The sequence below is a fragment of the Acomys minous genome (assembly GCF_964271855.1).
Source record: "Acomys minous genome assembly, chromosome: 3".
NCBI lineage: Eukaryota > Metazoa > Chordata > Mammalia > Rodentia > Muridae > Acomys > Acomys minous.
In genome coordinates this window covers 20,006,533-20,034,034 of record NC_140485.1, presented here as the reverse complement: position 1 = coordinate 20,034,034, position 27,502 = coordinate 20,006,533, and the positions used below count along the sequence as shown (strand labels likewise).

Below are 27,502 nucleotides of genomic sequence, written 5' to 3'. Positions count from 1 at the left end.
AAGGCTATGTATTTGAGGTATTTGGTAGCAAAATTGTAAAAAGATTGTTTATCAAAGCAATAAAATCGAGACTAAAAATAGAAACCCAAACTCAAAACATTTAGAAGCAAAGTTCTTTTTTCTTTAAAGGAACACTTACTGGAATGGAGGAAAACAAATCCTGCCTCTGTAAGAATCTTAGAGTACAGTTCACTTAAATAAAATTAAGAATGCACAGATAATAAAGTTCAGAGCCAGTGTTTTTAGAACTGTTTAAAGAACTCAAGTTGAGAAGGTAATTATTTTGGCTATTAAAAAAAAAAAGTCTTGTATGCTGGAGGCAGAGACAGGTGAGTTTTAGGCTAATCTGGTTTACATAGAGAATACCACGCCAACCAGGATTACATAGAAGACCTTGTCTCAAAATACACAAACAAAAAACACTTGTTGATTTTTATAATTGAAATTACCCTATAATTTTAAACTTTCTCTTGTATTTGCCAACCATTATCAACCACTGGGGGTTTCAGTTTGCTTTTGTCCAATCTTGTGGAATGGGTTCATTTTATGTGGATAATTTGGAATAGTTATAGGACTTTCATGCCAATAAATAACTCCAAAGCCAAGGCTACACAGAGAAACCCTGTCTCAAAAAACAAAACAAAACAAAACAAAATAACATAACTCCAAAGCAAGTTTAGGCAAAATTAAATGAGTGTTTATTTTACTTATGTTTCAGGATCCCTTTTGGTGATGAGGAACCAATTTTATTTCCTTTAAAATTATCTTAAACTAGCATGGTGGCACACAACTGTAATCCCAGCTGAGGGGCTGTGGCAAAGAGTTGTAAATGTGTAAATGTCAGATCATTTTAGAGCTAAGTGATTTCTGTTTTAAGCTCTTGGCATCAGGTTGATGAGAAACATACTTCCATAAAATTTCTGAGCAAAAGGGACAAATACTTCAGCCTAGAAGTAATGGTGGCCTTTGAGAACAAGAATTTCTCAGTGTCACCCAAGAGTCTAAGGGAGTATAGCCTACTGGTTGGTGCCGCCGGCAGAAACAAGCTCATGTGGATATGAACTCATTTCCTTCTTGTGACTGAAACACGTTTCTTTGTTTCCTTTCAGCATAACTCTCCATCTGGTGATGATAGTTCTGACTACAGCCTGGATTCAGATGTTGAACGTGTGGAAAGTTCGTATAAGAAAAGAACTAGCTTCTACAGGGATTATGACATTCCATTTTCTCAGGTATTGCCTTTTGTTGTGGTAAAAATATGTATAAATAAAATATGTATGTAACTGATTTCAGTGTCTGATCTAGTGGCAATAGATATGTCTGCAGCATTTAGCCATCATTGTGGTCCACTCCAGGATCTCTCACTCGTCTGAAATAGAAATGCTGTACTTGGAGGCAGTCTTGCTCCTCACCCTCTACGGGCTCTCCTCACTTTCTGTCTATGAACTTGCTCTTCTGGGCCTCGCATCATAACTGGTTGTCCCGCATGTTTCCAGGGCTCATTCGTGTTGTAGCGTATATTAAAATGTCATTCTTTTAAAGCAGGAACGCTGCTCTGTTGTTGTGTTTGCTACATTTTTGCTTATCCCTTCATATCTTGAGGGACCCTTGGATTGCTTTCACTTTTGGCTGTTGTGAATAGCCTGTTTATTAAGATGGGTGTAAAATTGTCTTTAAAACCATATGCCTCAGAGTGAAATTATTGGTGGTTCTTTTTAACTTTCTGAGGAACCATCAAGCTGTTTTTCAGACTGTGGTGTTTTACATTCCCATCAGGAATGCATGAGGCATCTTCCCTACATCCTTGCCAGTGCCTGGATTTGTTTTGTTTTGTTTTGTTTTTATTGGCAGTGGGGAGTAATCAAGTGGCATTCATGTTAGTTTTTTGTTTGTTTGTTTGTTTGCTTTTTTGGTATTGCCATTTAAAGGTGGAAATTTACAAGCTTAAGTTGCATATTTCTTCTAAAAATACCTGAAAATCTACTTTTCATGTTAGCACGTGTTTGTCAGATACATGCAAAAATTTCCAAGTCTTTGAGAATAAGGAATGCATTATATATCAAGTTTATTGGAAGGGTGTTTGTGTGGACCACACAATAGATATTCATTTTCTGAGTCTGAAAGCTAGAAGTCCCTGTTCAAGATGCTAGCAGGGTTGGCTTCCAGTGGAAGAGTCTGTTTAGGTCTCTCTCTGGTTTATAGATAGATGCTTTGTTCTCACATGCCCATGCTGCAGTGTATAGCAAGCCCTGGCGCATTTGAATGCACAGATTATCCTTCTTTATAAGAACAGCAGTCAAATTGTAGTAGAGCTTATTTTTAAGGCCCTATCTCCAAATTTAGTCAAATTCTGAGTTACAGTGGGTTAGAGCTTCTGCATAGGAATTTGGGAGGGATACACAGCCTGTAGTGTACAGAAGCTCATCAATCAGCATAACTTCATATTTGAATTGTGAATATATGTGACATTGGCCTCTTTAAATGAAAATATTACTTGGAATGTTTTGAAAATAAGTGGCAGAACACTTGCCTAGCATGCTCTAGGCTCCATCCTAGCACTAGAAAAGGAAACAGCCATAAGACAACATATTACTTGTTTCTTTTTTTTTAAAGATTTATTTATTTATTATTATGTATACAGTGCTCTGGCTGCATGTACACCTGCAGGCCAGAAGAGGGCATTAGATCACATTATAGATGGCTGTGAGCCATTATGTGGTTGCTGGGAACTGAACTCAGGACCTCTGGAGGAGCAGTCAGTGCCCTTAACCTCTGAGCATCTCTCCAGCCCCCATTACTTGTTTCTTAAATATGTGTATTATATGAAGAAAGTCCTCATATAAGAATTAATCTTATACTAAGAAAGCACTCTTCTTTTCTGAACTTGTTATGGTTCAAGAATAGTTGACTGCACCCTGGCTACTCAAGCACCAGACTCAGGTAGAAATGTATTGAAGGCTGACCTGCCAGGGGCGCAGTCTGAACCTGGGAGTCAGACTGTGGGAGTTTTAAAGAGAAAAACCACAACCAGGCAGGAAAAATCATTTTTTCAGGTACAGTGTATTCATTTGACTGAGAAGAATTAATTCTCCATTGTATCTAGGTAGATAGACAAAGCACTCTAAGCTGATTGGCTGGGAGTTAGGGTGGAGAAGCTCTTGAAGGCTTTCCAGCTGTCTGTGAATAAGGAACATATCAGGATTTTGTGGGTTTTTAACTCTTACAGAACATACATTTATCTTTTTTTTCATACGTTTATCTTTAATTCAAGCAGAACATGCATTTATCATCTGTTGTTTTATTCTAAGCAGCAAGGTACTAACCAGGAAGCTAAGATGGTTCTGATAGGCTAAGAGCAATAGCTGGTGCTACAGTCATACTAAGAACTAAAGTATGTTTCAATGACGGGCTATAGTTAAGTAAAAGGTTTAAGTTGATTATAACAATAAGAACTTTATTCTTAATTTGATATTACTAATCTCTTTTGAGTTTAGAAACCAAATTAATCTGTTTGGTTATGTGTTTTATCTTTCTGTTGTCTTTTTTTTTATTTTTTATTTTTGTATGTTTATGTTCGATGTACATGCAGTGCCCTCAGGGGTCAAAAGAGGGCATTGGATCTCCTGAGACTGGAGTTACAGATGGCTCTAAGATGCCATCTGGGTGCTGGAGACTGAGCGCTGGTCCTCTGGAAGAGCAGCGAGTGGTATTAACTGCTAAGCCATCCCTCTAGCCTCATATTCTTTTTTTTTTTTCAGTTTTTTTTTATTAATTTATTCTTGTTACATCTCAATGGTTATCCCATCCCTTGTATCCTCCCATTCTTCCCTCCCTCCCATTTCCCCCTTATTCCCCTCCCCTAGCCTCATATTCTTTGTGTGTGTGCGCATTTGCACTTGTGCCTATACACGTGAAAGCCAGAAGACAACTTTGACTGTCATTTTTCAGTCACTCGCAGCTTGCTCTTTTCTTTGTTTGTTGTTTTAAGATTTCATATGTGTGTGTGTGTGTGTGTGTGTGTGTGTGTGTGCGCGCGCGCGCGTGTGTAGGGGAGGTGTTTGCACAAGAGTTTCGCAGAGGCTAGAGGCATTAGATCCTCAGGAACTAGAGTAGCTGGTGGTGATGAGCTGCCTGAGCTCTAGGAATCAAAACTCACGCCCTCTGGAAGGGCAGTTTGCAGTCTTAACCGCTGAGCTGTTGCAGGATCCTATTGTGAAACCTGGGAAAATCTGTTTCTAATTGTGTTGGGCTCGGCCTTTGACCCTAGAACTTTTTGTTTACTGTAATAAGTTCTTGTAGTGTCCTTCAGCCCTAGCACACATCCAAGAGCTAAGTAAGGTCAACCAGGTCAAAAGGCGGAGCAAACAACCAGTTGTGGGGATTAAGTAGAAAGCAGGGAGCCGGGCCTGGTGGGGCACGCCTTTAATCCCAGCACTCGGGAGGCAGAGGCAGGCGGATCACTGTGAGTTCGAGGCCAGCCAGAGAAACCCTGACTCTAAAAACCAAAAAAAAAAAAAAAAAAAAAAGTAGAAAGCAGGGAAGGGCATTGAGTTGATGGTATTTAAGGCTGTATGGAGAAGGAGGAGCTTTTCGCTGGAGTAAGAAGATCAGCGGGGTGCTTTCTCTGCCTCTCTGAGCTAGCAGGCCTTCACCCCGGTGTCTGGTTCCTCAGTCTTCATTGGTAAAGTCAAATGATTGGGATTTTGTTTTTAAAAACAACACTAAGCCATCTCTCCAGCCTCAACTCACTTGATTTTTGGGAAAATGTCTTTCATTGGCCTATTGTCAAATAGGCGAGGCTAGCTTGCCAATGAATCAACTAAGGCAATACTCATATGAACCCACAGAGACGGAAGCAGCAAGCGCAGGGCCTCTTTGGATCTGCGCCAGGTCCTCTGCTCATATATTATGGTTTTCAGTATGCCTTATGGTGTCTGATCTCCATGGGTTTGCGTATGTTCTACAGTTCCTTTATTCCATTGTCGTCACGAGTATAGGAATTATTTCAATTTTCCTGTATTTGTTAGGATTTGCTTGTTTGTTTGTATTTTTTGGGGTTTCTGAGTCAGGGTTTCTCTGTGTAGCCCTGGCTGTCCTGGACTCACTTTGTAGTCTAGGCTGGCCTCGAACTCACAGCAATCTGCCTGCCTCTGCCTCCCAAGTGCTGGGATTAAAGGTGTGAGCCACCACGTCTGGTTTTGGTTTATGTTCTTTTACATGATTTATTTTAGAAAAAGATCCATGATCTGTTGCTGAAAAGAATATATATTTTGCATTGTTTGAATGGAGTGTACTTGTACTGTAGTTGTCTGTTAGGTTCATTTGATTTATGATTTACTTTAACTCAAATATTTCTCTTTTTCTTGTCACAAAGTCCCATCTACTAGTGAGAGTAGGATATTGAAGTCACCCATGATTATTGTACTGAGCTTAATCTGTACATCTTTACATCTAGTAGCATTTGTTTTATGAAATTAGATTCACTTGTGTTTGTTATTCAAGTGGTTAGAATTGTAATGTCCTCATGATAGATTGTCCCTTAATCTGTAAGGAATGTCCTTCTTTCATTTTGTTTCGTTTTTGTTTTTCAAAACAAGGCTTCTCTATGTAGCCCTGGCTGTCCTAGAACTTGCACTGTAGACCTTTTCCAGAGTCCACACAAAGATTTTTTTCAGCTGGCAAAAACCACATCCCTCTAACAGGACAGCTTCCAGTAAAACATCATGTGCTCTCTCATGAGTCACATGACACAACTGAGTTTTCAAAGAAATCAGAAACTTTCCACTTCAGTATGTCTTTGACGTTTTTACGTTTTTACTTTTTTTTTTTTTTTTTTTACAAAATTTGTACACATTTCCCCCATTTCTTTCAGTATATTGAAAATAGAGTCTTGGGCCAGGCATAGTGATACACACCTTTAACCACAGCACTCAGCAGGCAGAGGCAGGTGGATCTCTGAGTTTGAGGCCGGCCTGTTCTACACAGTGAGTTTCAGGACAGCTAGGGACATTACACAAAGAAACCCTGTGTCAAAAAACCAAAAAGAAAGAAAAAGAAAAAGATTCTTTTTCTCATTCAGTGTATCTGACTACAGGTTCCCTCCCGTGCTCCTCCCAGTTCCTCCCCACCTCCCTTTCTGTCTCACAGTAGAAAAGAACGGGCTTCTAGGAGACAACAACAAAACATAGCAAAATAAAATATAATAGGTAAGACAAAAACCATCACATCAAGGCTGGACAGGGTAACCCAACAGAAGGAAAAGAGCCCCAAGAACAGGCACAAGCATCAGTCCCACTAATTGCCACATGCAAGAGTTCCATAAAAATCCTAAACTAAAAGCTGTAACATACATGCAGAGCACCTGGTACAGTCCTGCGAAGGCCCTGTGTTCAGTCTCTGTGAGATCATATGAGACTCGCTTAGTTGACTCGGAGAGCCTTGTTCTCCTGGTGTCCTCCATCCCCTCTGCCTTGTGTACTCATCTGCCTCCTCTTCCATGGCGTTCACTGAGCTGTAAGGGGAGGGATTTGATGAAGACATCCCATTAGCGCTGTGTGGTGCAAGGATTCTCTCTTCTTAATTTCTGGCGGTGAGTCTCTGCATCTGTTCCTGAATATGACACTGATCTATGACCATAGCAGAATACAATTAGGAGTCATTTTACTAATACTTTTCTTTTTAAAAGACCAGTCCTGTGTGTTTTTACCCTAAGTCTCTGAGATACCTAGTCTCTGGGTCTAGATCACAAGGTGGTATTGAGAGTGGGTGGGCCTTTAGTCAAATCAGACGTTGGCTGGCTTTCCTCCCAGTTCTATGCCACTGTTGCCCACGTATATCTTGAAGGCAGGACAGATCACAGGTCAAAGGTTTTACGGCTGGGTTGGTATTTATATTTCTCTTTTGGGAGCCTTCAGAGTACTTTTCTGCATTAAAGACACTAGAACTTAGGGGTGAAGGCACCATGTGGCCACCAGCTTGACTTTTCCATGTTGAGCGAGTTGTGTCAGTGTGTCCTGACAAATGGGCCCTGCTGTCAGTTTCCAGAGAGCAGCTCTCTGTCCTAGCACCAGCCTGGGTTGGGGATTTCCACTGCACCGCCTTGCCCAGCAACTCAACTGAATTCAACCCAGTCCCAGGACTGGAAGCCTTGTTTAGTGACAAGGGATGGCCAGTTGGGGCTCTCTCACCCCTATTGTTAGAAGGCCTCATTAGGATCACCATCATACGTTTTAGGAAGTTTCCACTACACTAGGTTTTTATATCATCCCTTAAATGATTCTCAGGTCCATCTCTCTCTTCCTACATTCCCTCTCTCAATCCTGTTTTCCTCCCCACCTGATCCTCCTATTCTGTCCCCACCCACCCCACTTTGCCCCTATGGTATTTGAACTTTCAATGTTTGATATTTGCACATTTTCTGTAGTCTCCCCAAGCTGCTTTACTATTTTCTTTGTTTTTAGAAAGGCCTTTTGTAAGTGTTATATGTCTGAGGGGAAAGGTTTCCTCAATGCGAATGTTACAGCTCTGAAGGGAAAGGTGTCCTGGCATTAGGGAGCCAGGAGTATCATAAAGTCACACTGCACAACAAACCTCACACAAGAGATTTATTGGGAAAGACACATGAGGATTGGCTGCCTCTGCTCAGGCAAGAAGCAGCAAAGAGCTCAGTGGAAGGCAGATTTTATATAGAGTTTCTTGGGGGCAGCGCTATCCAGAGTGGGGATTGGTGGGATTTCCATTCCTAAGCTTGGGAAGCTCAGGGATTGGTGGCTCTGACTTTGTATTTTGTAGGGCAGAACTTGGCCACCTGAGTCTGGAGGGGCTGGGTCTGGCTTTACATTGTCTGTGGGTGGAGCCTGATTGTTGGAGGTCTAGGGTTGGGGCCTGACCCTCATGCCTTGGAGGGCTTACACCTTTTCCTTTGGAAAAGGAATTTATATATGATGGCATGGCTTTTAAAATATCTGTGTGCTTATGACTATTGAGACACAGAACATGGAAAATAAAAGCTAAAGAATAAAGTATCACATTTAGTAATACAAGTGGCATTTAGTGTACTGACTTACTGTTAAATATGGTCATCAGGAAGTACTAATGTGGTCAGAGCTAACCTGTCTTGTATCCTTTGTTCTCTAAACTTTCTGGGGAAGATGTTCCATGTTGTTATCAGTTGCTGCCACTAGTTGAAAATTTCTGATAATGACTGTTTTTTACATAGCGTGAACATATATCAGGAAGTTACATGACATCAAAGAAGAGACAACATAACAAAAAATTTAACAGTAAAGAGTATGCCGAGTCCAGTTTCTACAGTGATGACAACTTTGGTAACTACAGTGATGACAACTTTGGTAACTACAACCAGGAAGGAGAAGAAGATTTCTCCAGTCAGCTGAAATACTATCGACAATCCCAGGAATCCTCAGGGTCATCGTTTTCTAAAGAATCAGGGAAAAAGCAGAGAACTAGAGGGAGCCCGCCAGGTGAGTTTAAAGGGAGTCCGTCTTAGCTGTGAGAACATGTAGTCTACAGTGACATACATTTCTCAGCTCCTTTTCAAAATTAGCTAATTCCTGTGGTTTCTAAATTAATTTTTCTGAACTGTGTAATCTTAGACCTTGGGGCTAAACATATACAACTGTCTCAGGCTGTATGATGTTAATATTTCAACTGGAAAGGTAATTCTAATAGTTTAAATGTATATAACATTACAGTAAAACATATTTAACGCCAGCACACATTTTTCTCCTTTATGCTATTTATTAACTTCTATTTTAACTGGTAAAGACAGATATTGGAAGCTGTTCTTTAATTAGTCTTTAAAATACAGCAGTTACCTTTGCCATGCAAATGTTTATAGGGCTGTGGACATCCTTTAAGGATGAAAACAAGAATGTAATTTTTCCAAGATTTATTTACATTTTATGCTTATGAGTGTTTTGCCTACATGTATGCATATGCCTGGCACCCTTACAGCTAGACGAGGGCATGGAATGGAATCATGTGGGTGCTGGGAATTGAACCCTGGTCCTCTGCAAGAGGAGCAAGTGCTCTTAACCACTGAACCATCTCTCCAGCCCCAATAAGAACATATTTTAAAGAAATGCATTTTATCTGCTATATTGTGGTGTGTGGTCCCTAGAGAGACCAGGACAAGCTGCCAGGTAAATGAAGAAACTAGTAACTATATAAGTTTTAATTAGCCTTAATGACTGAGTATTTTGGGCATACGTTCTCCATAATTTTTCCATTCATCCATCCATTCATTCATTCATTCATTTTGAGACAGTTTCTCTGTGTGGCGCTAGATGTCCTAAAACTTGCTGTGTAGAGCAGGCTAGCCCCTGAACTCAGAGATGTGCCTGTCTCTGCCTCCTGAGTACTGGGATTAAAGGTGTGTGCTACCACACCAGGCTCCAGTCACACTTTAAAATATTTATTTATTGTCATGTGCTTTGCCAACACATACACCATTATGCACCACACACGCATAGTGCACTTAGAGGCTAGAAGAGGGCATTGGCTGTCCTGGAACTGGATTTTACAGAGGGTTGTGAGCTGCTGTGTGGCTGCTGGGCATCGAACCTGAGTCCTCTGGAAGAGCATCAAGTGTTCTTAACCACTGAACCATCACTCCAGCCTCCTTCATTATTTTCAATAACAACAAAATTATACATATTTTTACAACTTATTTTTCTTTTTAGCTGTGAATAATGTCCCAGTTATTCTTGAACTAACAAGTAGCTTTTAACACCTATATTTTATTGAATTGGTAGATGTACCAAATTAGTATCTATACCACAATTTATTTAAGCAAATCATTAGATTGGTTTGGTAGGATGGTAATTATTTGGAATATAGTTTTTACCCTATTTTTCCAAATTTTGTAATTGATCCTGCAAAAATTGTATTCATACATATGTCAGAAAGTATCTTGTCAACTTTATTTTTACTTAAGAATGAACGATAGGGCTGGAGAGATGACTCAGAGGTTAAGAGTACTTCCTGCTCCTGCAAAGGACCCAGGTTCCATTGCTGGCTCCCACATGGCAGCTCATAACTGTCTGTAACCTCAGTTTCAGGGGATTTAATGCCCATATCTGACCTTGAAGGCACCACTTATGCATGTGGTGCCCATATATACATACAAGCAAAGCACTCATGCAATAAAATGAATAAATCTAATTTTAAAAAGAGTAGGGTTTAAAGAGGGCATGGTTATGCACACCTCTAATCTCAACAGCAGGGAGGTGGAGGCAGGAGGATTCTGTGAATTTGATGCCAGCCTGGTCTCTGTGGTGAGCTCTGGAACAACCAGGACTACACAGAGATTCAGTCTCAAAACACAAAGATTGAATTATTAACCACATGTGGTGGCTTATGCTCATAATCCTAGCATTTGGGAAACTGAGACTGGAAGACCATTGGAAGTTCTAGGCCAACTTGGGCTAGACAAATGAAAATAATTATGAAAAAAGAAATTTCCACAATTTAAAGACATAGTCACACACATAACATTTTTACCCATAAACCAAGTTGACATCTGAAAAGATGATATATCAATATTTATAACTGTACATATAAAAGTGCAACATTCTCTAGATTTGTACAGCACCAATTATATTTTTTGAGCTAGAAATTAGTGTGTTCTCTCTTTGCTATTTCTTTACTTTTATATCCGTTACTTTTAAGTGTGTGTGTACATGTGGATATGTGCACATTAGTTCAGGTGCCCATGGAGTCCAGAAGAGGCTTCAGATCCCCTAGAGCTGGAGTTGGTGGTTGTGAGTTGCCTAACATAGGTGCTAGGAACAGAATTTGCCTCTTCTGCAAGAACAGTGTGTGCTCTTAACCACTGAGCCGTTTTTCTAGCCCTCTGATTTCCTGTAATAAAGTGAAACTTTTCACACATTTATTGGTTATTTCCCAGATCATTAGAAAAGCTTAGTAGTTTTTTTTTTTAACTTTGATAAAATATAAAAATTATGTTGTAATTTATTATCCTGTTTGGTTGCTTGTTTTAAGACAGGGTCTTGCTGTATAACCCTAGCTGTCCCGGGACTCGTGGCCCTCCTCTTGCCTCTACCTCCCAAGTACTGACACACAAGTTTTAAAAAATTGAACATCTTTTCAGATGGCTTGTTTTTTGCAGTGCTGGAAATTGAACCCAGGGTGTCATCTATGCCAGCAAGCACTTTACTACTAAGCTGTATTTCTGGGGCACCCTTTTGGACACTTTTGGGGGTTAGAGTATCTCACTGTGTAGCCCAGAGTAGTCTCAAACTTGAGTTCCTATTATCTGAGCCTCTGAACTGCTAGGGTCAACCTATGTGATGCTAGAAGACACTTTAAAATTATGTTTTCAGAAACAGCCAAGTGTATATATCAATTCAAAATTATTAGTAGAAATCTGGTGTGATAGATATACCACTGATATCTAGATCTATCTTAAAATATGAATATAATGGTTAGTTCTCTTAAAAAAGAAAGAGCTTGTTAATCATCTTGTCCCAAGAGGGTGTGGGGAGAGACAAGAGTGGCTTCTCTAGGTGTGGATACCCTTAAAAGCCTTGTGTCCGTGTAGCTGACCCTCCCATCTTCTGAGCAGGAAGCAGTTCTCAAAAGGTAGAGATGGGTTAACTTTGTCACTGGCTCTTGGGGGAAAACAGGAGGACTCTCTATAGACTGTTAAAAATGTATTGGTGCTTGTAAATTAATAGATGCCAGTTAAACTGCTTTTCTGTAACATTTGAAGTACATTTTAACTTTTTTAGGTACAGAATATCGGAGTAAAAGTTTTAATATTAGTCATGGACATGTTTTGCCAAAGAAAATCAGAAGAAAAGATCACCGTGGAGTAAGAGTCACTAAGGGGCCTAATGTCTTTTCAGGAATGGATGACTTTCAAGAGGTACTGAGAACTTATGTGTAAGGAGGAAAAAGACCTTATTTTTAAATTGTTTGGTTGCAAAGAAAGCATTATGATTGTAATGCTACTAGCTGAATGAATGGAAAGTTTCCAACTAAGACCTAGAAATAAAACGAGTGTATGTGAAAAGCCTCAAAATAACATTGATGTGTTTCCAAGCAGAAGCAGCCTCTGTTCCTTCTCCTCTGAGCTTCCTTTCCCTAGGTCATCTTCCCCAGGGCAAATAGCAGGAACAGGGTAACAGCTCAGTGGGCCTGGAAGGAAGGTGGTGTAAGTTAGTTTATTTATCAGAGCTGGAAGTGTTGAAATGGAGGAAAGGATATAAATGATCAGAAAGACAAACTTAAATACTTTTCATGTATCACTTAAATATGTGTTAAATTGAGCTGATTGTGAGCATGTGCCATTTCTGCAGCTGTCTGACTTGGAGTTACCCAGGTCCTGTATTCTGTTGTGGTCTAGCTTGGATTCGGTTAGGTGGACTTTTCAGTGTTCTCATCCTGGCTTATGTATTTTGTGCTCATGTGTGACAACACACAAGGAGGGCAGAAGACAACCTGCAGAAGTTGGTTCTCTTTCCACCATGTGGATCCCAGAGGGCCTGGGGTTTGGTGCAGCTGCCTCTGTCACCAAGCTAACTCACAGGCCCCAAAGTGAACTTTATAATTGTGATTTTGATATTGTTAATGAACCTAAGTAAATATTTTTTGGAGACCGAGGTTTGCCAAAGGGGTTGTGACCCACATGTTGAGAACCACTTGTTTAGAAGTTTATGGAGATGTAAAGACTTTGGGTCTGGTTAACTTTGTTGTGTGGTTTTCTTTTTTTATTAGCAAGTTCTTTATAATAAATTTTACGAAACTGAGAGTTTGGGCTGAAGGATGGCTCAGTGATTAAGAGCTCCTGTTTTTGCAGGGGGCCTTGATTCCCAGCACCCACATAATGCTCACAACCATTTATGACTCTAGGTTCATTGCATCTGACCCTCTTTTCTGACACTTTGGGGCACCAGACACTCACAAGGTGTACAGACATAATACAGGCAAAGCAATCATACACAAAAATAAATCTGAAAAAAATTAAAGTTTAATCCCAGCTTAGTTTGTAAGATCCAGTGATGCCAGCCTGCTTTTGGGGGGTGTCAGTCAGCATGTGGTGTATGAACAGTTCTGAGCAGATGAGGCATAGGGAGCCTGTGTACTCTGTCTATCTGTCGTTTCCAGCCCTCCTCCTTGCCCCACCTTCCAGTGCTTACTGAATGGCTCCTGTTCCGTGGAGAAGAGCTTTCATATTATTGTAGTTTTCACTACTGTTCTATCTGTTCATCTTCCAAGACATAATAGGTTTCTAGAATGTGCTGTTTGTAGGTGAAGTAACCTTGCTTACTTTCTAAGTAAGTCTGCTCCATTCCTGATGCTTTACAATATGCCTAGAAACACAGTTACCAAGAAAGTACCTTCTAGCAGGTTGCTGACTGTTTTATACTTCAGCCTGCAAAATGAGGAAGATGCCTGCAAGCACTAACATTTTGAATGTCTGTTGATAAGGCTATAAAGTTTGTTTACTATGCAGTAGGAAAATCAAGATCCATGTAATTGCTGTAATACCTATTGATATTTCATATCTTATATTCAAGTGATTTTTTTTTTTGCAGTACAGCAAACCAGGGAAGAAGTGGAAAGTTATGACTCAGGAGTTTATTAACCAGCACACAGTAGAACACAAAGGAAAACAGATCTGTAAATACTTCCTGGAAGGGAGGTGTATTAAGGTAAATGTTAGCATAAGGGGCATAATAGATCATTTTAACTTTCAAGTCATCTTTAGAATTTTGTCCTTTGTGGGGTGGTAATTTTCTTTCATTGCTCATATAGTTACAATAATGCTAGGTTTTTAAAGTGCTCCTTGCATTAAATTACTGCCTAGGCAAGTTCATTCAATTATATTCTGGGACAGCAACAATTGGTTGGAAACAGATTTGACTGACAGATATGTTAACACCTGTGACAGATACAGTTGTGGCTATCTGACAGTACAGCATGTATCATTCATGGTCTAGCAGATGCATGGTAGTTTACTTTTTATAACTGGCATACTAAGTAATTATTGCTAATAGCCTTGTTTTAGACATGACACCAAGATGTTAAATGAGTTTCCATGCTACAGCCAGAAATGGTGGATGCTGTCAGACACTGGCAGAACCCTGAGACCACATACACGCTTCGGCAGGAGGTCAGAGGGGATATCTGCTTTGTTCGTACCTTAGTATCTACAACTAATGATAACAACCAGAATCCGACCATGGAACACATGGAGAGAACGTAACCAAATTCTTTCTTTCTGCTTTGTTTGTTTGTTTAAACAGGGAGATCATTGTAAATTTGATCATGATGCAGAATTGGAGAAGAAAAAGGAGATCTGTAAATACTATTTACAGGGATATTGTACCAAAGGCGATAACTGCATTTACATGCATAATATCCTTTATAGAAAGTGTGTATCAACCAACATACTGATATTTTGTCGGGGTGGTTTCTTAAACGTCATAAATACAATCTAGAAAATTTAGCTTGGTTTAAAATTTTTTCTCATTGTTTTTCTTTTTTATTAAATATTTTTTTATTTTTTACACATGTATTTATAATATTACACACATATACAATAAACTACCTAAAGCAAGAAGAACCATGACACAATCAGGAATTATATAAATGTTACATTCTTAGAGTTTTGCCTATTTGTATTGGCAGCCTTGAAGAAAACATAGTTCCTATCCTGGTGCTTGGTTTTAGATTTAAAATGACGTATGATATAAACCCAGTCTTGTCCGCCGTTGTGCTTCAGATGGGCACAGTGCCCAGGGACATAGGAACAGAAAACCTTATTGTGACTAAAAACCTAGAAGCAGTCAGGGAAAGGACTAAAAACTTGACTACATGCAAGTTTAAATCTTTATAACAGAAACCTACAAGCTAAGTAATAAGTAAAAACATTAGGACATAGGAAATTGTTTATTTATATAACTTAGTAAGAAATGCATTGCTGCAAGAATTTCCTAAAGATTGAGAAGATTAGGAACAAAGAGAAAGATGATTCACAGAAAGAGAAACAACTGGTCAAAAATCAAATGGGAAGATAATTTATCTTATTCATAGTAAGAATATAACTAAAGCCCGACCAAGATAACAGCAGTCAGATTCACAAGAGCCCCACTTGTTAGCAAAGCAGTTAGAGAGACACGCTCACAATGGCACACCTTTATTCATGGTGCTCTTTGTCTTCTAAAAGAGTCCACATGCTATGTAACTTGGCAAATACACCTAATTTTTTTGTTAAAATATATTTTGTCTTAGCTAAGAAAATACAAACATATTGCCTTCAAATTTGATAATATTATTCTTTAGAAACCAGATACCAAATTCTATTTTTAAAAGTTTCTACTCTGTTCTTAGGGACTCATGTCACCTGTAAATAAATGACATTTTATTTCATTCACTTTCATTATATGTTATTATATTTGTTGTTTTTTGTCCTGGTTGTTTGGTTTTTGTTTTTGAGACAGTTTGACTGTATAGCCCAGACTGGCCTCAGGCGGCGTGGAGTTCCTTGGCCTTGTGGGATTACAAATGCACGCCACCATGACTTGCCTCATTTTCATTATACTCAGTATGCCTTTACAGTAATGTTAAGTAATAGTTATTGGGGCAGACATAATATTTGTCTTACCGTGGGTTTTTAAAATCAAAGTAAGTGTATTTTACTAAGATTTTTATTAAGATTTTTAAATTTATTAGTTGTTTTTTGCATTAGCCAGAATTAGACATGATTTTTCTCCCTTGAGTTTGTCATTCTGGTTTTATTTTGGGTTTTCTTGTTGTTGTCTTTTTTTTTTTTTGAGACACTGTGTTGCCCTAGAATTCTAGAGGATGTGGACCAATCCAGCCTTGAAATCACAAAGACCCACCTGTATCTGCCTCCCAAGTACTGAAATTGAAGGTTTGTACCACCATGTCCAACCTGTTTAAACCACACAGGTCTTTGCCAAATGTTTGCCACCCCCAAATAGTACATTTTCACTATACATCTAGATTTTGTATTTTCTTTAGAAATTTATCTTTAAAAGTTAAAGTAAAATTAGTCTGTGGCTTTAATTGTTGGAATTTTTATTTTTAACGTGATATATCCAAACCTCTTTATTTCCTTCGTAGATTAAAAAACATGTTCCTATATAATTTTTTGTGCTCTATATTTGATTATTGGAAAGGAATGGTACCTATATATTAAAAGACAACAATATTTTCTATAACTGTTACAAAAATGTTTTTCTTTTTAAAGTACATGTGTAGCTGGGTGTGGTGACGTGTGCCTTTAATCCCAGCACTCAGAGAGGCAGAGGCAGGTGGATCTCTGTGAGTTTGAGGCCAGCCTGGTCTACAAAGTGAGTCCAGGACAGCCAAGGTTACACAGAGAAACCCTGTCTTGAAAAACCCCCAAGATAAATAAGTAAGGAAAGAAAGAAAGAACGAACGAACGAACGAACATGTGTATTATTACATCTCTTAACCCTCATCAGAGAAACTTTTATTTGCAGTAGATGGTGATTAACACAGACCCACAGACAGTCAAGGTGAAGGGAGTAAGAGACTGGAATGCTAGGCCCAAGTGGGACCTGCATGGCCCCTCCCCACCCCAGGGAAGAGTGGTCGGAACAATATTAAGAGACAAAGGGCGTAGATGGACTAGTTTTGTATACCAGGGTGGCCTCTCACTTACGGAGAGCCCCTGCCTCTGTGTCCCCCAAGTGCTGGGATTAAAGGCATGTGCCGTAGCACCCAACTGAGTCTTTTTCTTTAAAAGCATTTTTCTAGGTAGGCTAACTGTGTTCTAGTAGAAGGTTACACTCCCAAGAACATACAGATAGCACAAATTAGACCTGATGATTTTGGTTATTTGGAGGGGGAGCACAAAGTTGGGTGGATAGAAAAGGGATTGTATCTGAGGAGAGGTGAGGACTGAATATTATCAAAACATTCTGAACCGAATTTTCAAAGCACTAAATAAAAAATGAGAAAAATATTTGTAGTTATAGAATAAGAGTTTAAACTTTTTAATGTTTTCATTAGTAAAATAATGATTTATAATAAGTTATTAGATGTGATTACAAATTCTTCAGTATAGTAAGTACTAATAGAATTATATTGATTTAGCTTTTTTTTTTTGGTGTGGTAAGATGGCTTAAATGAGATATATTTTCTTAACAATGGTTATGAAGGTTTAACATGTAAGTGTTGACTGTTGCACAGCAGATATCTGGAAGTTAACCAGCTTTGCAACAGGTACTGTTTTTGAATGAAAAGATTAGACGTTGGAGCTGGGCAGTAGTGGCTCTCCCTTTTAATCCTAGCACTTGGGAGGCAGAGGCAGGCGGATCTCTGTGAGTTCAAGGCCAGCCTGGTCTACAGAGTGAGTTCCAGGACAGCCAAGGCTACAAGGAGAAACTCTGTCTCGAAAAAAAAATTTAAAAATAAAAACAAACAAACAAACAAACAAATAAATAAAAAGACTAGACCTTGGGCCTTGCTATGTCAGCACGAGGAAGCTGAATTCATATCTCTTTGACCCATGTAAAGTTGGGTACAGTGGCATGTGTGTGACCCTAGTGATAGAGGCTACTGGCAAGCCAGGGTAGCTGAATGGTGAGCTCCAGGTTCTGTGTCAAAATCTGTCTCAAAAATTAAGGTTGAGACTGGTAAAGGAAGACATGCAGTGCTCACATCTGTCCTCCGTAGGTACAGACAGGTGTGCACGCACACAATTATCCTTGATTTTACTTGGTTTGTTCCTTAATGTTTTTGTTTATGTGAATTTCCTTGCAAGTTCTATCATAGTGGAGCAAAGTGCTACCAAGGAGACAATTGTAAGTTTTCCCATGATGATCTGACTAAGGAAACAAAGAAACTTTTGGACAAAGTGAGTAGTGTTTGGCACCATTGATTATTTGTTAGATATTTCCTTGTGTTTTACTGAAATCCTTTTATAAAGAGTATTTATTAATTTGCTAAAAATGGAATTTTTGTATGTTTTGTCCTATTAATGTAGTTTATTGGAAAATAGAATTAGTGGTCTAGGAATTTGAGACCATTTTAATGTGATCCCTATTCTGACTCTAAAAGAAATAATTTACTTTGAGCAATACTCCAAACTGTTCCCAGGTTTCAGGCTTTCTAGATTCTCAGCCTTTTATCCAAAGGGCTCATACACAGTCGCCAGAGTAGCATTGTAGCTGTCTCGGTGCAAAGGGCAGCACAGGCTGGAGCGGCGCCTGTGAGGACTGACCATGGGTTGCGTGAGTGGGCTCAGGAGGAGGGGAATATAGCACGAGGAGCCTCTTTACAGTGCATGTGCCTGGACGTGTACCACAGGTGTGCATAGTGTCTTGGAGGCCAGAACAGTGTGTCAGGTCCCCTGCAGCTAGAGGTACAGATAGTTGTGAGCTGCCATGTGGTCCTGGGAACTTAGCCTGGATCCTTTGGAAGTGTAGCCAGTGCTCGTCACCACTGGCCATTGGTCCAGCCCTAGTTCTCTAGTTTGCTTGATAGCTTAGGTCATATAATTTTGGGTGGGGGAAGGGTTTTGAGAGAGGGCTTCTCTGTGTAGCCTTGGCTATCCTGGACTCACTTTGTAGACCAGGCTGGCCTTGAACTCACAGCGATCCGCCTGCCTCTGCCTCCCCTAGTGCTGGGATCACAGGCGTGCGCCACCACTGTACTGGCTGTATAATAATTTTTTATTACTCATGTCTCTTCCCATAAGACTTCAATCACATGCACCCGATTGTCCATAAGCATAAACAAGGTGGTAAATAGAGAATTCTCACTAAAAATTTACTTGAAAGACAGTTTGCTCTGATGTGCATGTACCTAAAAGCAGTTGATGCAGGATCAGCCCTTCTATTTTTCATATTGAACACTGAGAATACACTTGAATAAAAGCTGTCTAAATTTGATTATCTGTAGTGTTGCTCAGATATGGGAGAACATTAGCCAAGTATATGGGGATTCTAGCGGGTTCTGAGGTTGCTTGATACTTATCTGGAGAGGGTTGTGTATATATAGTACATGCAGGAAAAGGAGAAGGTTGCAGGTGCATGATTACAAAAGGATTGTGTGTGCTGTGTGTATACCAAAACCAAAAAGGGGTGTGTGTGTGTGTGCTTGTGTGTGTACCAAAACCAAAGAGGGGTGTGTGTGTGTGTGTGTGTGTGTGTGTGTGTGTGTGTGTGTACCAAAACCAAAGAGATTCCAGACTAAATTATCTTCTATGTTTGACTGCTTTAAAAACCATTTTAAAATTTTCTCTGTATAACAAAAGTAGTTACCTATCTCTAATTCACTTAAACAATAGTGTTAGTTTTTTCTCTGTAATGCAAATATTCTACTGAAGATTTTGGTTTTAACTGTGAGGAGGAAAGCTCGTTTTAAAGTGCTAACCTTTCCAACCGTGCAGGTGCTGAATGCTGGCGAAGAGCTCCTGAATGAGGACGAGAGAGAGCTGGAAGAGCTTAGAAAGCGGGGCATCACTCCTCTCCCCAAGCCGCCCCCTGGAGTGGGGCTTCTGCCAACCCCGGGAGAGCATTTTCCCTCTTCTGATCCTGAAGACAGTTTTGAGACAGATCTTTCTGATGATATGAAGAAAATTCCATCTCTTTTTGAAATAGTTGTAAAACCTACTGTGGATCTAGCACATAAAATTGGGAAGAAGTAAGTAAGCCATCAAAATGGCCGCACTGTCCCCTAAAGCTCGCATTAAGATACTGAGGAGGTTTCCAGGTCCTTCGCATGGTTAAACGCAGGCAGAGAAGCAATTGCCTGGCCCATTTTGGGGTTGCTACATCCCTTTTCTCTTTGCTTTTGCCCTTCTTTCTTACCCTGGTGTTTTTCTCTGTAGAATTTTTCGCAACTTTAGACACTTGGCCATATAGTAACCCCGAGGGGAACTGCTGGTGCATGGAGTTGGCATTCTTGCCCCCTGCTTATGAGCTTGCATTTTTAAGTAGTTCTTTCTGAGAGTTATTTCCTTAAGGTATTAGAGGAACACCTCTGGATAGGCTGCATCCAGTTTTAATTTTCTAGCAAGGCCACTCCAGCGCTGATTCCCATCTTTTGGGTCCCCAGGCCTCTGCTATTGATTACTCTTTTAACCCTGAATGCCCTGGGGAGGCAATGATAGCTCAGCAGGTCCGGAAGAAGAAACTAAACATCACAACTAATGTGAGCTCACAGTATTTCACTTAAAGTTAAGAAGAGAACCAGACATGGTGGTAAATGCGCTTGTACTGTCAGAACTTGGGAGCTATGAGGGGTGCTGGTTAGGTGGTTTTGTCAACTTGACACAAACTAGAGTCATCTGGGAACAGGACACCTTAGAGAAAAGGCCTCCATCAGATTGGCCTATAGCCAAGACTGGAGAGGCATTTTCTTGATTAATGATTGATGTGGGAGCTCACTGAGGGTGATGCTACCCCTAGGACAAGAAAGCAGGCTGAGGAAGCTATGGGCTGACCAGTAGCAGGCAGGCAGTGTCCCTCCATGCTCTTTGTCTCAGTTCCTGCCCTGACTGTCTGCCCCAGCTCCGCTTCATGGTGGACTGCGCTGGAAGATGCAGTAAGCCCTTTCCCCCAGTGTTTATCACAGCAATAGAAAGCAAATAGGATAGGTGGCTTAAGTAGGAGGATTATGAGGCCAAGGCCATCTGGGCTATACAGTGAGACTTTGTCTCAGATTTAAAATGCACAGGAAAACCCACCATTTTGCCAATGTTATATATCATATTCTAATAAATGAACTAAGAGAAAGATATAACTACGTCAAGATTAGAAATGTAGTGGGAGATTCATCACTGGGCAGTTTCAATAAAACCAAAAATGAACTGACAAAACTATTAGATGTGATAAATTAATAAGTCTGTATTAAAAGTGAAGTCTTTTGTATGCCAGCAGTATAATAACTCCCATTGGAGATCATGGTTAGAACTGTATGTTTAGATGGTGGGATTTTAGTTTTGGTGTAAAGAAGTCTATGTATACCAAAAAAAGAAAGTCTCCTTGTGTGGATTCAAGGTGACTTTCATTAGCAATTAGAAAGACCATGTCTGAAATGAAAGCAGGCGACACATGTTTCTACCTGCCAATGATAGGGGACAAGCAAGCTCGTAAACACACAGGATTCTAATTGAACATAAAGACTATACTTAGTTTGTAACTGTTTTAGGGGCATAACTTTTTTGTTTGTTGAACTGAAAAATACTGTTTTGTTTGTTTTGTATTACAGACCACCAGCTTTTTACAACAGTGCCTCACCTCCAGGACCACAGTTTGAGGAAAGCAGTCCCTGTCCACAGCATATGTACAGTTCTGAGTCAAGTCCAGGTCCAGGACCTAATGTGCCCCAAGGATGTGACAGTCCTGTGAGGCACCCAGGCTCCCCTGGACATCATCCACACCATCCATGTGTGGGGCCTCTTGGTCCACCAACTCAAGAGAGCTCACATTTGCCACCTGCTTCATCTGAAATGATAGGCCCTCATAGTCAAGCCGGAGGGCTTGTTCAGCTAGACACACCACCAAGTATGGGTGGAGTTTATCATTCCCCAGGCTTCCCAGGACACGTGATGAAAGTCCCCAGAGAGAATCACTGCCCTCCAGCTTCACTGTACCAGCAGATGCCTGGCGAAGTGCAGCTCGCCACCGACTCTGAGGCCCTGCAAGTCCCAGCCGAGCATTATGACGATCACTACCCACAGCATGCTGCGCGTGGTTTCCAAGCACCTGACAACTCCGCTGGTAAGAGGACTGTTGGAGTCAACTCATTTCTACTTTAAAATATTAAGACTTGCTTTTTGTATAAGCATGTTTTTAAATTAAGTCAAATTGATGAAATTGAAGCCTTGAAATGTTTTCAATTTCTTCAAAACTGTAGAAACAAAACTTTAGCTAACTTCTCTTGCAATAAACTTTTCAATAATATTTAAAAACAGAAAACTTAAAACCATAGAATTTAAATTTATTTTAAATATTTAATTCTACAACGTAGGAGTCCAATATGGTGATTAGGAGACCTTCTGTCTCTTATACTTGTGAAATTTGAACTCACAGTGTCTCTCTCCTGTTGTGTCTGTAGATGAAATGTGGCATGAAGAATTTGCCCAGCAGCCGCCTCCTATTGCTCACAGTTCCCCTAACCTGGGGAGTGGGCCCAACAGCAGCAGCAATATGAGTCCCTGCCCTCTGCCTGCCTCAGGGCTCCCTCCTGCAGTTCAGAGAGCTCTTTTCATCCGATTGACTCAGAGATACCAAGATGAAGAACCAGCTGCCATCCAGACTCATAGGGCATCAAGCAAGGAAGAAGGTTTAATACTTCTTGCCTTTTGAACTAGGTTAAAATGTGAAAATGAGTTCCTCTGCCCTGTGTACTTCTAGTTTGCCTTGTAGATCTCCTCTTAGAATTGTTTCTAGCTTCAGTGATAGGCTTTGAATAACTGTTGCAAAAGTTAAATTTATACGTAAGTGTAAGTAAGATGGCAAATAGAGTATTGGTCCTGACAGTTTACCTGAAATATACAATTTGCCTTACATGTACCTAAAACCAGTTGATGCAGGATCAGCAGCCCTTCTATTTTTTATAGAACATTTTAAACATTGCAAACACACTTGAATAAGAAACTGCCTAAATTTTATTGTTACTAGGGTGGAGAAATTGGCACAATTGTTCAGAGGTGAGAGTTCATGTAGCCAAGTAGGTGGGGATCCCTTTTAGTGATTAAAATAAGTTCAGATGGTATGTAACCTTAAGGTTAAATATGAATGCTTTGTTTTTAACCACAAGCTTCTTCTCTACTTAGATGATACAGTTAACTGGTATTCTAGCAGTGAAGAGGAAGAAGGAAGTGGTGTCAAGTCAATATTGAGGACATTACAGAAACAAACAGGAACTCTCAGAAATCAGCAACACCCTCCCACAGAGCTCAGCATTCCTACTGACCCAAGACTGGCTAAAGAGAAAAGGAAAGGAAGTCAGGTGGCCGACCCAAGGCTTCGGACTGTCTCAAGGCAAGATATTAGAAAGCCTTGTGAGTCTGCCCCAGTGGATCTCAGACTTGTGTGGGATCCCCGGAAATTAAGAGGGAATGGAAATACGCCCGGGGCCTCCTCAGTTAGTGGAGCAAAGTTTGATTTACATCATGCACATGCTGGTACAAATTGTAAACCCAAAAGAAGAGATGATGATGATGAAGATACAGAAAGAGAGCTGAGAGAAAAAGCCTTCTTAATACCTTTGGATGCTTCACCTGGTGTAGTGCTCCACGATCCAAGGTCACAGTTAAGACAATTCAGTCATATTAAAATGGACATTATTCTAACCAAACCCAACTTTGCAAAACACATTGTGTGGGCTCCAGAAGACTTACTCCCAGTACCTTTACCTAAACCTGATCCAGTATCTTCAATCAATTTACCTCTGCCCCCGCTTATAGCTGACCAGAGGCTCAATAGGTTATGGAATGCAAAAAGTGATCATCAAAGCGCCCTGTCCCTTGATCCAAAATCAGCAGCCAAAACCAAAATGAATCTAACACACAGAGAGGGCTACTTAGAGCAGTTTGGAGATTTACATAGTTCAGGGGGTAAATTAGGAGACCCTAGGCTGCAAAAGCATTTTGATCCTCGGCTTCACAGACTGTCCAGTACAGAGTCTCAAGTGGCTTTGAAGGATTCACATGCATCAAAGAGTGCCCCACCCTTAGCCAGATCAAACCCTGCTTTGTCACAGCCCTCAACAGCAGTACCTATTAATGCTGGCCCAGTGACTCTTCCTCCATATGCCCCCAAACTCTCTTCTTCTTCTGATGGCCTCCCACTGGGAACTTCCAGTTCTGTTCTTAGTGGCATCAGTTTGTATGATCCTAGAGACAAGGGGTCAGTGTCTGCATCAGAGCTATCCACCATTTCTTCGGGAGAAAATGCAGAGAACCAGAAGAAAGGTGGCTTGAAAAATAGTGATAAAAACGAACCTTCCCCTGAAGAAGTGATCTCACCACAGCAACCTACTGCAGATGTGAAGGTCCCTGTCGCTGGGCCAGCCGACATGCAGGCGGACGTTCTCAGGAGTGCTGATAAGGTTCCGGTCCCTGCTGTGCACAGTCTTCCCATTCAGGCCCTAACAGGCTTAATTAGACCTCCATACGGTGATCCAAGGCAGGCAAGAGAGCCAGGACAGGCAAGCCCAACGCCAGATGAGGATCCCAGTACAGAAGTCGATGACAAATCTCTGAAAGAGGTTTTTAAGACATTTGATCCAACTGCGTCACCATTTTGTTAGCTGTTGTGTAGTTAAGCTGTTCTCACGCTGACTGTCACAGTCCTCTGCTGTTTTGTAACTGGTTTACCTCTATAGTTTATTTTTTAAATTATAAACATTTTTCAGCTGCTAGTATCAGAACCACATGAACTTATATCCTCTAAAGTCTGTGGTATTTTATATAATATTTTTGTAACTTCAGGAGACTGTAGGATAGGAATACATATCATATTAGCTTTAGTAAAAGTACTTTTACTGTTAAAAGTGAACCATCATGAACACAACACTCAGCCTGAGTATATGCCAGTTGTCTTTCGTAATCATTGTTTAGGGTAACAGTTACCACTTTTATATGGTTGTTTAGTTTCAAGCAATATGATATATGCTACTTTTGAGAATCAGTATTTTAACTAGGATCCTCTCTTCCAGCACAAAACTGATTAGTGTGTAACGCCAACTGCTAAGTAAGATGCAAGGTGAAGGCTAAGCCGTCACTAGCTCAGCCCGCGTCTAAGGGCACCACTTGATTAGCATTGGCAGAACTGTGTCTGTACATGAAGCACTTGAATGTTTATCTTTTAAAAGTATTTTATTGTACACTCTATCACAGAAGCTGAAGGAATATAAATAAAATGTTTTGCTACAGTAAAAAATTTCCATGTTCTCTAACAGAACTTTTAAAATTAATTTTTCATATTAAATAGTTATGAGTTTACTGCTGTATCATTGTGATGTTTATGTATTTCAATGTTGTGTCTTTAGCAGCATAATTTTTATCTCTTTCAAATGATGTAACTGCAATAATTGTGCTCATGACTGTGGCCATTTTTAACAGAGTTTTCAAGTGAGCTTGTAGTCATTATTATGCTGATAATGTTTTAAATGTCTAGAGTCTATTTTTTCTTGCATAGCAAACCCCCTGCTGAGATGGCAGGTTTATTCCACTGTATATGGTACCAATAAAGAACCTTTTAGATCTCATGGCTGATTCTATAACAGAGGTCACCTGTGTCTTACTTAATGTCCTCATAGTTTTGAACTCTGAATTGACTAGAAATTGTATTTATGAAAAGTAACATGTATGCATTCTTGTATATTCATTGCAGTGTATAGGTAACGGTACCTGTGTTTTATGATGTAACTCAGTGTCACAGTGTTGTGCTCTCTTGGACTGCTGGCGTATGGCAGTATTTGCTGGGTGGCTCCAGTTAAATCAGTGAAAAGGAGAATTTGTTATGAGACAGAGCAGGTAACAAGGCCAGTCCTTGGCTAGAGAGAGCTCTCACAGAAGCAATTTTCACACTTCACAATAAATGCTTTTGTTTCTATTTGTTGCCTAAAATGACTCTGGATAACAGGGTAGAGTAAAGGATACTGTTTAAAAGTCACCATAGAAACTATTTTCTGACTTATTGTCCAAATGAACTTTACTGTTAACTGAAAAGTCAATAAAATAGATAAAATATACAGAAAAATGTATCCCAAAGCAGTACAATTTTCTCTTTTATCACAATTTTTTAATCAATAACAGCTAAATTTCAGTGATTCAAACATTATCAAAGTTTTAGTTCCACTCATGCATTCAATCCTATTGCTGAATTAATAATGCTTCTAAATATACACAAAGATAATTAGGCTTATTACACATGAAACTCTTAGTGGAAGCTTTCTTTTTAAATTTCTGAAAAGGAAATTAGATGAGTAATTTAAAAGTAGAGTTTAAAAATTATTAATTCCAATGATGGAATATTTCTTTACTTATTTCCTTGTCTTAGTCACTGTTTATTGCTGTGAAAACACACCATGACCAAGGTACTCTTAAAAATAAAACATTTAGTTAGGAGCTTGCTTACAATTTCAAGGTTCAGCCAATTATCAGCACAGTGGGAACATGGCAGCACTCAAGGCTTTGCAGCTATGGCTGACAGATACACCCCATCCACAGGCCCAGAGAGAGAAAATGGGTTTGGCATGGGCTCTTGAAGCCTCAAAGCCTGTCCCCAGTGACACTCCTCCTCAAACAAGGCCACGCCCCTTAGTCCTCCTAATTCTTCTCAAATAATGCCACTGTGATGACTAAACATTCAAATATGTGAGCCCGCAAAGGCCATTCTTACTCAAACCACCCCACTCGTTCTTGGGTGTCTATTAGCTAGTGTCCTAAAGGCTGTTTACAAACAAACTTTATCTTGGTCTCAAGTCTGACAACACAGTTTATATGAAAGTGTTTTGTGTTTAAAATCAAGCTTTTAGTTTATGTAATTGTGGAGAGGGGTTGAGATATTAGATTAGGGTATATTGTTTAGAGCCTGTCAACATAGAATTGTTTAATCCTCCTTTCTTTTTTCCTCATAAAAGTATAAGACATAACTACTTTTCCCAGTGAGTAAGCTCTTCTTTAAGTGTTGGGGGTGGGGGCAGGGGGGATTGGCGTGGTGATTTAAAGGGAGCTTTCCTCGCAGGCTTAGTTATTTGAATAGTTGCTCCCCACTTGGAACCGCTGTTTGGGGACATTTAGGAAGTGTGGCCTTGATAGAGAAAGCTACACATTTACAGATAACAGAAACAGCTTGTGTCTGAAAAGACCGCATCTGTTGTGAAGCCACTTGGACCTTCACACTGAGTCTCAGAATTCAGACCTATTTAATTTGCTGTTGAGTAGAGTAGATCCATAGACCAGGTCATAAATTTAGAACAGCAGCAGATCAAAAGAATTTAGATTTGTCAACGGTTTTTCTATATCCTGGTTAGGACTTTATTCTGAACTTCGAAAACAAACCAAATGTTGAAATGGTTTCACACTCTTGGGTAATTGACCCCATTTCTGTATGGCGCCTCCCTGTTTCCCGCCCTGTCCGTCCAGACCTGGGCTGCAGTGAAAGGTGCATTGTGCTGTGCTGTGGCCTTAGGTTTTTGGCTTTTAACTTTCCCTGGGACTTGAGACCTTAGTGCTCCTGCTAGTTGTATTTATTTTAAAAGTGGGAGAACAGTCGAGTAGCTATGTCTTGTTTAAACTGAATAGTTAACAGGACTGGAAGGACAGAGAACTTCTGAAGGACTCAGAGCTTAAAGGTGATGAATTCACATCCTAGTTCTGATTGATTTTTAAACTGGATCTCAATGTTCAGTTTCTTTCTATAAGGTATAAATAATCTTGTCTGTTCAGAGGTCTGAGGTGGGGAGGGAACTGTTTTTGTAAATATGAATTTGCCTTCTG

At 40.0% G+C, this 27,502-nt stretch overlaps 1 protein-coding gene across 1 annotated transcript in view; it reads left to right on the top strand.

Annotated features, from left to right (window-relative positions):
- ZC3H6 (zinc finger CCCH-type containing 6) overlaps positions 1-25,281 on the top strand; it is a 46,825-nt gene extending 21,544 nt beyond the window's left edge. The window contains exons 3-12 of the mRNA XM_084775904.1: positions 1,110-1,232; positions 8,219-8,483; positions 11,775-11,911; positions 13,584-13,700; positions 14,295-14,406; positions 17,790-17,899; positions 19,436-19,689; positions 21,259-21,770; positions 22,108-22,335; positions 22,829-25,281. Coding sequence (XP_084632030.1) covers positions 1,110-1,232; positions 8,219-8,483; positions 11,775-11,911; positions 13,584-13,700; positions 14,295-14,406; positions 17,790-17,899; positions 19,436-19,689; positions 21,259-21,770; positions 22,108-22,335; positions 22,829-24,306 — 3,336 coding nt within the window. The 3' untranslated portion in view covers positions 24,307-25,281. The remainder of the gene's footprint in view (positions 1-1,109; positions 1,233-8,218; positions 8,484-11,774; positions 11,912-13,583; positions 13,701-14,294; positions 14,407-17,789; positions 17,900-19,435; positions 19,690-21,258; positions 21,771-22,107; positions 22,336-22,828) is intronic.
- Positions 25,282-27,502: the final 2,221 nt, after the last annotated feature.